This window comes from Cheilinus undulatus, linkage group 22 (genome assembly GCF_018320785.1).
Source record: "Cheilinus undulatus linkage group 22, ASM1832078v1, whole genome shotgun sequence".
Classification (NCBI taxonomy): domain Eukaryota; kingdom Metazoa; phylum Chordata; class Actinopteri; order Labriformes; family Labridae; genus Cheilinus; species Cheilinus undulatus.
The window spans coordinates 33,309,364-33,324,407 of record NC_054886.1 but is presented as its reverse complement, the minus strand read 5'-3'; the positions used below and the strand labels follow the sequence as shown (position 1 = coordinate 33,324,407).

General features: G+C 36.1%; 1 protein-coding gene across 1 annotated transcript; it reads right to left on the bottom strand.

Annotated features, from left to right (window-relative positions):
- Positions 1-9,751: 9,751 nt before the first annotated feature.
- LOC121504350 lies at positions 9,752-14,630 on the bottom strand. Its single transcript, XM_041779060.1, has 4 exons — positions 14,574-14,630; positions 13,953-14,210; positions 11,140-11,532; positions 9,752-9,837 (listed from the first exon to the last, which is right to left on the bottom strand). The coding sequence occupies exons 1-4, from the start codon at positions 14,623-14,625 to the stop codon at positions 9,752-9,754; spliced, it is 789 nt and encodes a 262-aa protein (XP_041634994.1). The 5' UTR covers positions 14,626-14,630.
- Between the last annotated feature and the right edge of the window lie 414 nt (positions 14,631-15,044).

The window sequence follows — 15,044 nt, the reverse complement described above, 5'->3', positions numbered from 1 at the left end:
ACACACAAGGGAAGGCAACTACAAAATAAAACAGGAAACATGGGACCTAACACAAGAAGCACACAAGGACTGAAAACTGGACACAAGAAGCTAAACTACAGAAATACTGAAAATACAGGAGGATACAAAGAACCAAGGAGGGAAACTCAAACACAGGGAGTAAAACTAAAACATGAAACAAAACAAGAAGCACAGGGAAACTTAACATGAAACAGGGAATAACTAAACATAACACAAGGAGCAAAAACTGAACATGAAACAGGGAAATAAACTAGACAAGAAATACATGGAGTACTACACATGAAACACAAGGGATGTAAAACTAAACATGGAACACAGGGAATTACTTAATACAATAAAAAACTAGACACATGGAAAATAACAAAAGCCCAAAATACACAGAAACACAAAGACTATATAAAACACGAAATGAACTGAACTAAAGACTAAAAGCTGAACAAAGGAAACACAAGGGCTACAGATAACACCTAAGAACTAAACCTAATACAAAGTCAAACTAGAAATCACAGAATACACAAAGGATAACCATAGGAAAACTCAGAAACATAATAAATCAAAACCTGGATCATGACAAATCTGCTCAGTTTATGAGCCTGATCGTTTTGAAGCAAAAAAATTGGATTTATGATTGTTTTATATGTTCTTCCAAACTTCCACACAGAAAATAATGTATGAAGTATGAAAGAACAATACAACATATGTAATAAATTTAAATTAAGAACATTTTTGGTTTAATACAATATAGCGATTGACATTGATATTTTAGTTTTAATGCAATTAACATGAGGTTTCCAGCAGTTTGTGATCTATGATAACTCCTAAGAGTTTATTCTCATAAACCCGTTCTATTTCAATATCATCTATCATAACTTTTACATTTGCATTGTTCTTTCCGATTTCCAAATATCATGTATTTAGTTTTATTAACATTTAAAGATAATTTATTAACATTGAACCATCGTTTCAAAACATCCATTTCCTTTACCACCGTATCCAGAAGATGATTCAGGTTTTTACTGGCGCAAAACAAGTTTGTGTCATCAGCAAACAAAATTAAATTAAACAATTTTGACACATTACAAATATCATTAATGTACAATATAAATAATATAGGACCCAGCACTGATCCTTGTGGGACCCCACACGTGACCTGTAGCATGTCAGACTTGTTATTGCTTATTTGCACATATTCATGTCTGTTTTCCAGCTGCTGCACCTCTGTTTAATACCAGCTCATAGTTTGACCCCAAAAGACCCCAAACCTATCCAGAACAGTACGCAAAACACAGGTGCAAGATTAAAATTGGCTGTATATAGTATCTCCAGTGTTTGAATCGTGTTGACTGCAGTGTCGATTCTCATTCATTTTTTTACATTGTAGGTTTTATCGTTTGGCTGTTCAATAACTTTTGGTCTAACGACTGTGGTCACAAAAATCAGAATAGGCAAAGGTTACTAGATGAAACACTGTGATGCTTGGATTATGATCAATAAACTACAGAAGAAGAAACAAAAGGCAAAGCAATGAAACTACTATTTTAAACTCAAAGCATGCTGACAGGACTGACAGGACCCAAACATTGATTTTCTGTGGGCCAACATCAACAAAAATCCTGACTTTATACAGGTAATCATTTCTATCCTGGATTTAATGGTCATGTATGCTTTAAAATGAACACTGAACCCATGATCTGGTTGATAAGAGCTGCTTTTGGGTGTTGCACTGGAGATGAAGCACATCAGAATTCAGTGTAGGTTTTTAGACTTAAAGAGAATAAAAAGAAATCCACATACACAAATTCTAATTGGCAGCTGAGTTTTTGAGTGTCGAAGTAAAACGTTACTGCTTAAGTGTTTTTTTCTGTGTTTTGATTTTCATTTAAAAAATCTGTCATGTTTTGTGGTGAAGTGTCAATGTAGGAAAAGATGAACAAAGAAGAGGAAAAATCACAGAGCTCCACTATAGGCAGTTCTTAATATACAATGCATACAGGGCTAGTGCCACTTTATGTAATGTCATTTTAATGCCAAGTATCCTAATAAGTATTATGTCATTGTCTTTTGTTCCTTCTGATTCAACTTATTAAATTATTTCATTCCTTCCCTTCTGTCTCTGGTTTAGGTTGACCCTCATCTCTCTCATCCTCCTTCTCTTTCAGTTGTTCCACCCCCCCCACCTGCTGTGCGCTGATTGGCGGTTTTTCTGGAGGCTGGCCGGCAGCAGGACTCACTGTTGGGTGCCCGCCCTCTCCCATGTGGCTATGTTGCTATGCTAGTAGTTGTAAAGTTTGAAAGAACTGGAGTAAAATATGGTGAATTTTGATATACGTCCATACATGTTAGACCCGGAGTCTGACCCTGATAGTGTGGAGAGAGAGGGGGAAGAAAACCAGCAGCAGTGAAGGATAGAGCAGGACATATCTGTTTGGTAAGTGTTTATTTACTGTGTTACTAAATGGCTAAAAGGCCTTGTGGGGGCGGTCTGTTCCGCTTTGCTGGCAGCACGGACGAACCAGTCAGGAGATAATACTGTGATGACCTCATCAGTTCGCTCCATTGAAATCTCATCTCGGGAAGATCTTGGAGAGATTTTCAATGAACCGTTTTCATCAGTTTACACGCTAATTCCAAGATTACTGCACGTTTGTCTTGCGGTTTGAAAATTTGCATACGTGGAGTATGGGCGCCAACTGTTAAATGTCCGGGCAGCAGTGCTGCTCTTTGATAGTGATGTGCCTGGAGTTACACTATCTCTTACACCACCAGCCCCCCTCTTTTCCTCTTACTGCTCCTCTCTGTCCGGTCAACCTGTAATAGGGAAAATCCATCCAGTGCTACGGTTGCGTCCGCGTGCTGCATGAACAACAGCATGCTGCACCGCCGGAACTCCTGATCATGTCAGGTCAACGCCGCCGGCTCGTCCATCTTACTGGGGAGAGATCTTACGTTCCCCATGATGACGGACAGGAGAGCCGGTCAATAAGCTCTCCCCTTGTTGCGGCGTTTGATCCCGGCACGGCACCTCTGCACCCTCCTCCTGAACTTGCGGGGGACATCAGGTCACTACTCCGGCCGCACAGCTGTGCTACGCTGGGCCAACAGCTGGTCCCTGCTGTAAACAATGGCCATTGCCGCTCACAGACCCACAGACGCGGAGAAAAAGTTTAAAAAGTAAATAAAAAATTTTACTAGAAGCACCATTCTTGGTGTCTCTGAGGATTTAAAAACACAACCAAACAAAGAAGAGTAACAAGAAATAAAATAAAGACGAATTAAGAAGGAAAAACTCCAGAGAGTCCTCAGAGCTGCTGTAAAAAAGCTGCCGGTCAATCGGCGCCATCTTAAGAGGATTAAACAGCATGAAATAAAAAAATTGAAAATGACATCTCAGTCCTGCTTTTGCTGTAACATATATTTAATCTTCATCTACCTTTAAAACAGCTGATTTTGTAAGGGAAAATGTATAAATTACTTTAATGTTTGATAAAAGATTCTACCAGCAGTAAGCAGGTGAAGGTTGTTGACTGTACAGGGTGTCACTGTACATTTTTTATCAGTGTATTAAATGGTGGATAGTAAACCAATTTTTTCACATCATGACACAGGAGGGCAGTACATCACTATTAGGATCAGCCCTTTGCTTTATGCTTGATGAAACAGTCAGGGTTAATACAATGGAAAAATCCAAAAGGGTATTACAGGTCTCTTTGATGTGTTTTTTGCAACTTGTCTTGTAAGAGCTGATAATGTTAACAGTTTTGCACATGTTGTAATTACTTACTACATGTAGCATCTTTTTTATACTATGAAGCAGGCAAAACAGTTTTTCTCCAGGTAGTGTAATAATTTTATTACATTATAGAGTGAGTCAGTAGTTTATAGATTACCATGATAATCGCCTCTCCTCTGTGTTTTAAAAATATAAAGTAACTTTAAGCTTAATTGAAGCTTTTGCATTTCAGTTTAAGTGCCATTGTTGAATTGTGAATACTGAGGTATGTGGCACAGCAATACAATAGAGAAATGCATGCACATCCAAGAAAGTAAAACAGGTGCCAGACCAACAATCAAAAGGAAAGAGTGAAGTCTGCACACTGTTTTAATAGCTCCCAAAGGGGATTTGTTAAAGGCAGAAATTGTTCTCAATAATGCAGCAGGAATTGTAATTATAAAAATCAAAAATAAATTTCTTACATTATGCATCACTGTTACATTATCAGCGCTTACATCTCTGCATAAAGACCCTGTAAAGTGAAAATAAATCTGTATTTACATTTGTTGTCTGACAGATTACTGTGTTATGAACCCCCAGGTCACATTTCAATGAAACATCAATAATATAATATAATATAATATCATATAATATAATATAACAATAAATCATCTCTAAGTTTATAAAATGAAGCTTCAAAATCATGAAAATTAAGGGCAGTAAAATCTGCTCTAGGATGGTGTGGGCGTGTCTGTTGAATGAGCTGAAGCCACGCCCACTTAGGAGAAATGCAATCTTCTCAGATTTAGAAATGCTACAATCTGAATGTGGGAAAACTCTCACACTGTTAGCCCACCCCTTGACCTTATGGTCCTAGCACAGCTGCCTGGCTCTGTACCTTAGAAGAGGCAAAGTCCACTTTCTAGCTCAAATCTCTGTTATGATAGTTCAAATTTACCCTTAATGAACAGAAAAACAGCATTTAACTGACTGTTAACTTACAATAAAGGCAGAGACATCAGCTAACAACAGACTGGACTGAGATGAACTGCTCTGTGATTTTAGATTGTAGTGTTAGAGGGGCAGGGTCATTCTGCCCATATTAGCCCCCACATTAAACCAAGCCAGGAAAGAGGTGAAAAGCTTTCTAATGGTCTAAATCCAGAATTCAGTTACATGTAGATCTCAGTGTTTTCACATGTTTACAGCAACCATAGTCTAACATTTCTAGTGTTTTAAGACACAAGTTTTGGATTTCACTTTACAGGGTCTTTAATTGGCTCATTTAAGTTACAAGGATGAAGGTGATGAAACAAATCCACACAGTTTAAAGCCTCAAAATCAAACTGCACTCTCATATGTTCATATTATTAGATTATTATATACAAGGGTCAAGACCTGATTCATTATGAGCACTGCAGATATAACTGGAAGGAAAAATATATATACTTTCGGATGTTTTTACATCTTTTGACAAAAGAAGGCCAAATTAAACAGATAAACATTAATAGATGGTTGAATGAATAAACATGAATTCAATCTGCATTTATCATACTACTGCTTCATTTATTAAAACAGTGAAAAATCATTTTATAAGTCAATCACACATTTGCCATGGGTGGGGTATGTTTCTTTTCTTTCCTAAAATACACATCTCTCACAACTTTCCAACTTACAATTTGAAAAGAAATGTTTGCAGGTGTAATCTATGCAACAACATCAGTGGAATTCAGGAACGTAGACAAAACTAGCAAAGACAATACTCATTTCTGTATTGTATAAATAAGAAGGAAACAGTGGGCACGGTATTTTGAGAACACAGATATTTTCAAGGTGAAACATCTTCAATGTGTATGCAGTCAATCCCAACATAAATGGAGAAGCTTTCAATGATTTGCTTCTAAAGGTCTACAGTATGTTGAAGCCTGTCTATAACCCAGAATGCCTTACTTAAATTCAAGTGCAAGCCTGTAGGAGCAGACTGTCACTATTTGAATGTGGTGTGATTTCCTGCTTTGAGGAAACATCGATATGGGATGATGAGCATGAGGCTGTTGGTTTCAGATGTTAACGGAAAGTTGTCATGAATACGTCTTTATACTCAGCCGCTTCAGCCTCACCAGTTTAATCATAAACCACACTGAGAATATTTGAAGACTGCAGCACTCCGCTCTTATAAATAGCTTAATCAGATGTCAGATAATAAATGTGGTTTAACTGTCACACGTATAATCGCTCTTACAATAGACACAGAGAATGCAGTCAGGCTGAAGACCACAGATGAAGAAAGACAGGTGTGAACCGCACAGACTTTAGTAAAACTACGCTGTTCAGCCTTATGGACCCTTTCATTTGAGCACACAACAAGCCTTTTCTAAAAGATTCAAATTGTACCAAGCAATTCAATATACTTGCCTGGCTATGAATGGATAAAACAGGCATACATGGTCAACTCAGAGATTTTACTAAATCAGTTATGAAAGATGAACTCTTTAAACTAGACTTTCACTCTGTGATTACAGTAAATCTTCAGTTTTGATTTGTTCTCCTATAAAGATTAAAAAACAAACTTGAGCTTTGTGTCTCCACTGATTCAGATTCTCTGACTGAAGCAAAGATGTCATTCTTTTTCTACAAAGACTACACCTTTGATTTAACCTTTGATTTTGGAAAAGAAGAAACTATTCTTTCATCTAAATTTGTGTCAAGATGAAAAGCCTTGTTCATAATTCACTAATGGCCAAACAAATCATTTATTTAAAATACATTTTTTATATCAAATACTTAAATTATGTGTGAAGATCTCCAATATATTTTCGTTTTGCTCATACAACCTCTTAAGGTAAAAACATGTTTAAGAAGGGTGCCAAGCCCCGAATAGAGGAACCTCTGAACCATCAACCCAAGTCTTAACTGAACTTAGAAAACAAGAACAAATAACAAGGGTTTAATATATTCTTACTTGACCTTTAACACTGCTCAAGTGTTAGTAGAAAAGCCCACCCTGTTTAGTTTTTCATATCACTCTTTCAGTCTGTTGTTAAAGAGGAGCTTTGATTTTCATTTTCATGAGGATTTGTAGTTGCAGATGTGACACACGCCCTGTTCCCAGTGGTTTCATTATTGTACAATTGTGACCTCTTTTAAAACAGACTTTATTTATGAAGTAGGAAATGACACCGTAACCTTAGTTTGACCTTTGTCCTTAAAAAATCTGCTTGTGTTTGACTGTGGTGTCTGTTTAAAAATAACAGTTGCATAGTTTCCAGTTGTAGACTTTAAACTGATGCTTTATAAATGAGTACACTGTGCAGTTCTCAGCCAATCCAGACACTCATTTTGTGTTGCAGAACTCTCTTAAACATCGGGCCGACTTTCAGTCTGACTGTGCATCGATGACCAGCACTGTCCCTGACTGTTTGGATGAATTAATGTCATGTTTGATATTTTGGTCATATGACTGCACATGCTTCCCTCAGAATCCACATCTTTGAGGCTTTCCAAGATTCTCTTTCAGACTCAAGGAAATCATCTTAAATCAGGAAATAGGTAGAGAATTAGCCAGATATGTAATATTTGTTCTTATTTTGCTGCTAGTTGTGTTCACTAGTGATGTTGTTTTGTCACTGTTTGTGCCTATTTTAACTCATAAAATATGAGCTGAAAAATTATGAAAAATGGTCTTTCACTGTAAATCAAGACTCGCAGTGTGAACTTTCATTCCACCACAACTGTTCTCTCACAGCTTGGTATAAATCTTATACACCTTTAGCATTTTCATCACTACTTACATTCAGATCTAATATTACATATCACTGGTGTATTTTCATTTTTGATGATTAACATTTTTTTTCATAAATCTCTTTTATTTGTTTATTATTATTATTATTATTATTATTATTTTTATTAATAATAATAAATTAACACCAAGAGCAGAGTATGAGGCAGACCTTGTTCTTGATCCATCGGTCTTGTGAAAATTACCTAAAAAAACATACAATAGAAAGTAAGAAACAGCATGCTTCAAGCATTTGATGTCTGCCAGCCTTACATTTACAGGTATACTCTTCAAACCAACACAGCTAAAAACAAACTAAAACAGTGTGGGTGTTAGCTTTGAGAAGGATCAATTTCTGTTGAATAGATTCAGAAATAAAAATACAAAATCAAGTGAATGAGATTATTATACTATACTCACCTTTTGGTAATGAAAGAATAGATGGCACTGTCCTTCATCGGACTTGGTTGTGTTCTTGCACTTGGCCTGTCTGTGGGGAGAAAACTATCAGTCATACTTAAAACCATCAGTCATATTTTCTTAGTTTTTCTGTTAAATATTCACATGTTAAAATTCTGTTATCAGGTTTCATTTTGCTATATCTAATGCAGAACAAGAGAAGAGTGAATGCTACACAATAGTAAACACAGCCCTGTCCCTTTTTTTGTTTTTTTATTTATTTATTTTTTTTTAATTCTTTATATGTGTTGCTGCCATTAAATTCAAAATGAGCTAACATTTTTCATGAAATGGTTTCGGTATTTGAAATGTTGTTTATGTTCTGTTGTGGTTAAAATATGGGTTTATGAAATTTGAAGATAATTGCATTCTGTTTTCATTTACATTCTACGTGACATCCCAACTTTTTTGGAATTCAGGTCATATATCTTACATTTTTAAGTAACTCTCCATGTGAATAATTTTGTCAAACGTTCACGGTCTAGTCTACTCTGTGTTATCAAACTAAAGCATCTGAAGAGGTACGGGAGAGGATCAGGGCCATTTTTGAAGGAGAAAATAATTTTGGACAAGTCGAGATTAAAATCAAAATGACAAGAATAAAGTTGAAATTTGGAGATTAAAGTCAAAATGACAGAAAAAAGTTGAAACTTTTTATTATTAACAGCGGATCATAGACGCTGCGTGTTTATGTGGCAAAGAGTTGTTAAATCCAATAATGATGTATAATTTCCACATATTCATTGATATAGGCACGATTCTCTGTTATTGTCTTAAATACTCGTACATTAACAGGAGAGAGAGAACACCTCTCGCCTTCCTCCATCTGATCACCTGTAGAAACGCACAGGTGACAGACTCAGCCTCGGTAATGGGAGAGCGAAGGGGGATTCATCACTTGTTTATTGATCAGTGTTTGTTGTGGTGGGAGAGACAACACCAATATAAACAACTCTACTGACATATCTGAAGGGAAGCATGGAGGCGCTGCATGAAAGCAGCAATAAAAACATACGGGCACTTTTGTTTCTAAATTCCATACACAAATGTAATGTTCATTGTGGACATGGCGTTTTGCAGGTAACATTTTCTTTATGTATCATACACAATACTGTTAACTAGAGTTTTCAATACAACACGTGACAAAGTGTTCCTTTTTTGCCTTTTTTTAAAAACATTTTGTCATTAGCAGCAACTTGTCTATAATCAATAAACGAGCAATCAATCTCCCGTCGCTCTCCCATGAGGTAACGTGGTTGTCTATCACCTGTGCGTCTCTACAGGTGATCAGACAGAAGAGGAAGAGAGGCAAGAGCGCTGCTGTGCTCCTGTAGATGTATGAGTATTTAAGACAATAACAGAATAACTGTCTCTACTAAATGAGCCTCATATCAATGAATATGTGAAATCACACCTCTTTATTGAATTTATCAACAAAGAGATTCTCTCTCTCTTTGCCACATAAACACACAGTGTATATGATCCACTGTTAATAATAACAAGTTTTGACTTTATTCTCGTCATTTCGACTTTAATCTCGATTTATCCAAAATTATTTTCTCCTTCCCTAATGGCCCTAATCTGCTTCCGTAGAGGGGGAGATGTTTCATTTTACAGTCATTAATATTATGATGGATCCAATAAAATGATCTCTAAATTTGACATGTTCTCTTTACAACTGTAGGCTGAATGGAAGTCTCAATCAAAAATGAACAACTTTGTAATTATTTATATAATTTTGTTGTTAAAGAAGCTAGTGTTGACTTAGCACACGGTTAGGTTTAATATATCTTATAGCTACCGTTGTCCCTCCTGAAGCTTTCAACTTGAGCATACGTGACTTCATCAGCATTGTTTCCAACTGATGCTGAAACATAAAAGACAAAAGAAGAAATCTTCTAAATATGTTTTTTTTTTTTTTTGTTTAAACAACATGTTTGCATGATCAAGAATTTAGAGTTTCATTATTAAATACATTTAGACATAATAAAGTATTTTACCTTTTTTCCTAGTTTTTGTGACTACAGCATATGTGGCATGTAGTGGATCAGCATTACTGCCCTGTCCTGACACTGAAACATTCACAGAAACAGAAATATATATATGTAGTATTTTTGTCATACAGTATGTTACATTCAAAATAAAATACAACATGAGATATCAATAAAGCAATGATAGAAAATATGTATATACAGTACTTAACAAATGTATTAGACCACCTGTCATCTCTGTCTCAGAGACCATCCAGCATCATGAAGTGCTTTAATGCGGACTCTTTCATTTTCAGTCAGCTCTCCACGTTTTACCATTTTGAACAGGAATGAGGAATTTCAAACTGAATTCACCCAAATTTGAGCCGGCTCATTGGGCTTCTCTGAGAAGTCAGAAGTGAATCAAGCATAACATTCAACCACTAAAACTCATTTTTCTGTTCAGGAATGCAAGTAAATAACTATAATTTGACATATTAATCAAGAAATATTAATGTACTTTACTATTTTTTCAGGTTTTTTGTAAATCACTAAATTTGGAAATTCATGGATAACAATAATAATTCTATTTTAGCATCAAAAATATCATTTGGGTTAAAGAGCTTCTACATATTGGTGTATTAACCATTGCAGAAACATAAAAATGATTTTGGTCATTACCAATGCTGTTAATTTAGGCAGCTGTGGTACATAAACCTTACTTTGGTTAGGGTTAGTGGTCATTAATATGTCTGAGACAGATATGACAGGTGGTCTAATACATTTGTCAAGCTCTGTATAGATATATGCATATGAAAGCAAATTCAGTTATGTTGTAAAGAAACACAGCGGTAATGTTGTTTCTGCAGAAACTGTCTGGTTTGTATGTGTGCTTGTTAGATGAGAAAAGTTCCAGACAAACATCCAACATCCCTCCTAGAGCAGTGTCTCTAATAATATTTTATTTTAATAGTCTATGGTTCTTTTACTCACCTATATTGTTTTCTTGTGAGCGGGAACCTGGTGTTGATTTACAAGACACTAAACAGACAAATAAAGAGGAAATCATTAGAAATAATAAATAAAGAAGCAGAGCTTCAATGCAGCTCATTAAAAACAGTGAATTATGAATGTTGGAGTTACAAAAACAGGAAGTAGAGGACATTTCAACACAAAACATGGTTGAAGCACTGCTGTACCTTGGTGTTTCTGGCAGAGAAAGAATCCCAGCACAAACAGAAAAATAACAGTCAGTGAAATACTGACAGCAATCCAAAGTATGGTAGAATGATGTGGGGAGTGTTTCTGTGGGGGCTGAATCTCCTTGTTTGGTTTTGGATTTTCCTTTTTTCTGACAGCCAGCCAACTCTCTGGTGATTGTGCTGCTCCTGATATGCTGCATTTGTAAAGTCCTTCATGAGACTTGGAAACATTTCTGATGGTTATGTGACTATATCCAGACCCAAGAGAGACATCATCTTTGTAGAAATCAGCAATGTGCTCTGACTGAAACTTCTGATTTTTACAGAAAAGAGTCACATCAGATCCCTCCATCACAGGACGGGCAGGAACCTCCAGGATCACAGATCCAGCTGAAAATATCACACAAAGATATCAGGTCATTTTTTTTACCATAAATAAACAGTACTGTTACACTAAGTAGTGCTGAGTACTGAACTTTAACCTGAATTTTACAACAAATCTTGTCATCAAATAATGAAATGTATGTCTCATATGGGGCTGTCAGTATTTTTTAATTTTTCTTCATTAATCACAAAAAAAACTGGCACAGATCCATCCAACTCTGATGTCTAAATTTACAGTCATACCACTGTCTACAGTACTTGTGTAAATATCCAAACGTTGACCATGATCCACTGATTTAGGTTTGTTTTTGTTTTTTATAGATACTGCATTGTGGTAGTCATGTGACCACTCAAAGCACTTTTACAGTGCACATTACACCTACCAATTCAACTCCACATTTACACACTGATGGCAGAGGTTGCTGTGGAGAAGTGGCCATCAGTATTAGCTAATCTCAGGCATACACGTCCATTCCCATTTACACACCACCGACAAATCAGTGGGAGCAAATCTGGGTTAAGGGTCTTGCCAAACAACACATCGGCATGTGACTGCAGGAGCTGGTTGTCCCACAACCTTCCAACTGTGGGACAGCTGACTCTCTCGACTGAGCCACAGTCGGCCCACATCTGACTTTGTGGAAAGATGCAACAGTATTGTGTGACAAGACAGAGACAAGCAGGGAGGAACTTTTTTTAAGAATAAACAAGATATAAAATAATACATATATATATATATATATATAAACAAGAAAAGACTCCAAGGCACTCTCTTCAGACATTGAAATGCTTTTATTTGACCGTGCTGCAGAACTAAAGGTGTTTCAATGTTAAAAGAGAGTGACTTGGAGTTTTTCTTATCTATTCTTCAATTCCATGTCTATTTGTGTGTGTAGGTGTGTGTGTTTGTGTAGAATTGTTTAATTAGAACTATGACAACAAGTAATTACAAAGATAATCACAATAATAGCACTTTGCGCTTCAACAAGACCCATGTTCTGGAGCTACGCAATATGGAAAAAAAAAATAATCAAGAAATGCATGAATAAATAATTCCTACATGACAAATAAAATGTAATAAATAAATATAAACACCACTTTTCTTCCATTCTTTTCTTTTTCCTCCTCTCTGTCTTGTGTCAGTTCCTTTCCTGTAATATACTGGAAGTATATAATTTGTAATAGTGTTTATCGCTCGTTATCAGGGTATTACTGATCTTGAACTTAAATTGTTTAAATGTTTATATGAATACCAGCCTGTAGAGACACATTTGAATAGTGTTTTAGGGATGGGGTCGAGAGAGCAGGTAGCAGACTTAAATACATGGATAAATAAATAATACATGAAAAAATTATAAGTAACAAGTTTAAAGGCGTGCATTTTAATTTGGACAGTTTTTTAAAGTAATGAAAGATCGGATTTCTTTGAGGTAAGCGGCAAACTCATTACACTTATTTGACAATAGAAAGTCAGCAGGGTTGATCTGGGGGGACTGATTAATTTATCACCTGTGGAGAACAGGTACTGTGTATTGTTTTTGTTTTCATTTATAATTTCTGAGATGTGCTGCTGTCTCAACAGTTTAATTTCTTTACTGTAGGCTGCAAGTGCATGTTTGCAAATATCATAATGTAGGTGAAGTTTGTTTTTTTCACTATTTAGTTCATCAACTTTGCAAATTCTTTTAAGCATCCTTACTCTTCCCCGTTTCTCCAAGGAGCCTTGTGTTTCCTCTTAAATACCTATGTTTTAGTTGTATGATGTGACACACAATATAGTTGAAATTGTCCATCATATCATCAATGACATGATGAGCAGATTATGGGTCATATATTATTTACAGTTCTGACCACATCTTCATTTCTGATTGTGCGGGTCATATAGAAGAAGATGCAAAAATGGCCTGAGAGCTCAACATCCAGAATATCAGTGATTGTTATTGCTATATTGAGGCCTTTAGATAAAATCAGATTGAGGGTGTATCCATGCTTATTGGTTGGTCCAGTCCACTGTGTAAGTTCAAATGTGTCTAGAATATTGAGAAATTGTTTTGTGTTTGGATTAGCATGATTTTCCATATGTATAAATCACCAGCAATGACAATGTGCTCATAGTCAACGGAAAATTTTACTATCAGTGCAGCAAATTCATCAACAAGGTGGTACGCTTTGACCAGGATTGTGGGAACAACAGCTTTAACAACAACAGCTAAATATTCAAAGGTAGAAAAATCCCCCATCAAAACATGGTGACAGTAAATACTTTACCCCTCGTCAGCCATTGGGTTTAGAGAGGGATGATTAAAACTAGAGGCAATAATATGACAAAATGAAAATTAATGACATGTTGTAAAATATCAGACTATCAGTCTTTACCCTTTGACCTTAGTTGTCAGGTTAGATTTCTGCTGTTTTTTCTTACATACCAGTAACAGAGATGTTGATGGAACCAGTGGTGTTTCCTTCATTGTTTTCACACCAGTACTCTCCACTGTGTCGTTCAAAGGCAGGCTCAATGGTGCATCTTGATGCAGGAGGGGTACAGATGTGAGAATTTGTTGGTTTGTTGTGTCTGTGCATCACTCTCCATCCAGTCAGTCCCATCAACTCTTCACAACTAATGTGGACGGTCTCATACTCAAAGAACTGCAGTCTGTCTGGAGTAATACGAGGAAAAACTCTGTCTGTAAAAATTACAAACAAATTAGAGCAAAGCAGTCAGATTAAGGTATGTTTGCATATTCACACACACACAAAAAAAGATTATTTCAGCTTAAAGCATCAAATGAAAAAAATAATATTCACATACTTATTGACAGGTAAAAACTGCTACATATTCATGAAACGGGGGCACACATTTCTGCTTTATTCTTAGTATAATTTTATCCCTCTAAGAGAGGGTTGAAGTTTTATTAGTTTTTGAAACTGTTTTCACAGACTATATGAACCAGTTTCCTGCTAACATTTCACCAAAACCTACATATTAGCATGCCAGATTATTATAAATAATGTCTCAGATTGATATATAGACTGAGTGTGAAACCTACCAGCATTTTGAGCAGAGTGACTCTGGTTAATCTGTGCAACCAGCAGAACCATCACAGCGACCACTGGAGAGAGGAAATGAGAAAACTGTAGATTTAACATACTTTCTAAAGAGAACAATGAGCTATGAAGCTAAAAGAGTCTGATCTTACTGAGTCTGCTGCAGAGAGATGTGACGTCCATGATGCCTCACTGCTGACTGCTGCAGTCACAATGAAATCTAACAAAGACACCCATCAGTGAGAGCTTCCTCTTCCTGTCTGAACTATTTTTATACATGACACGCATGTTTGTCCTCTATATCTTTAAATATCTGTGTGGTAAAGAACACTTATGGTCTAAATGTGTCAAACATTTATGGTCCAAAATAGTAGTGTGACCAAAAAGAACACAGATGTGAACACGCAACACTCTTTAACAACCTGAGAACCATGAAGACAGTAACAGGTAAAGATAATGGGCTAAACCAATGT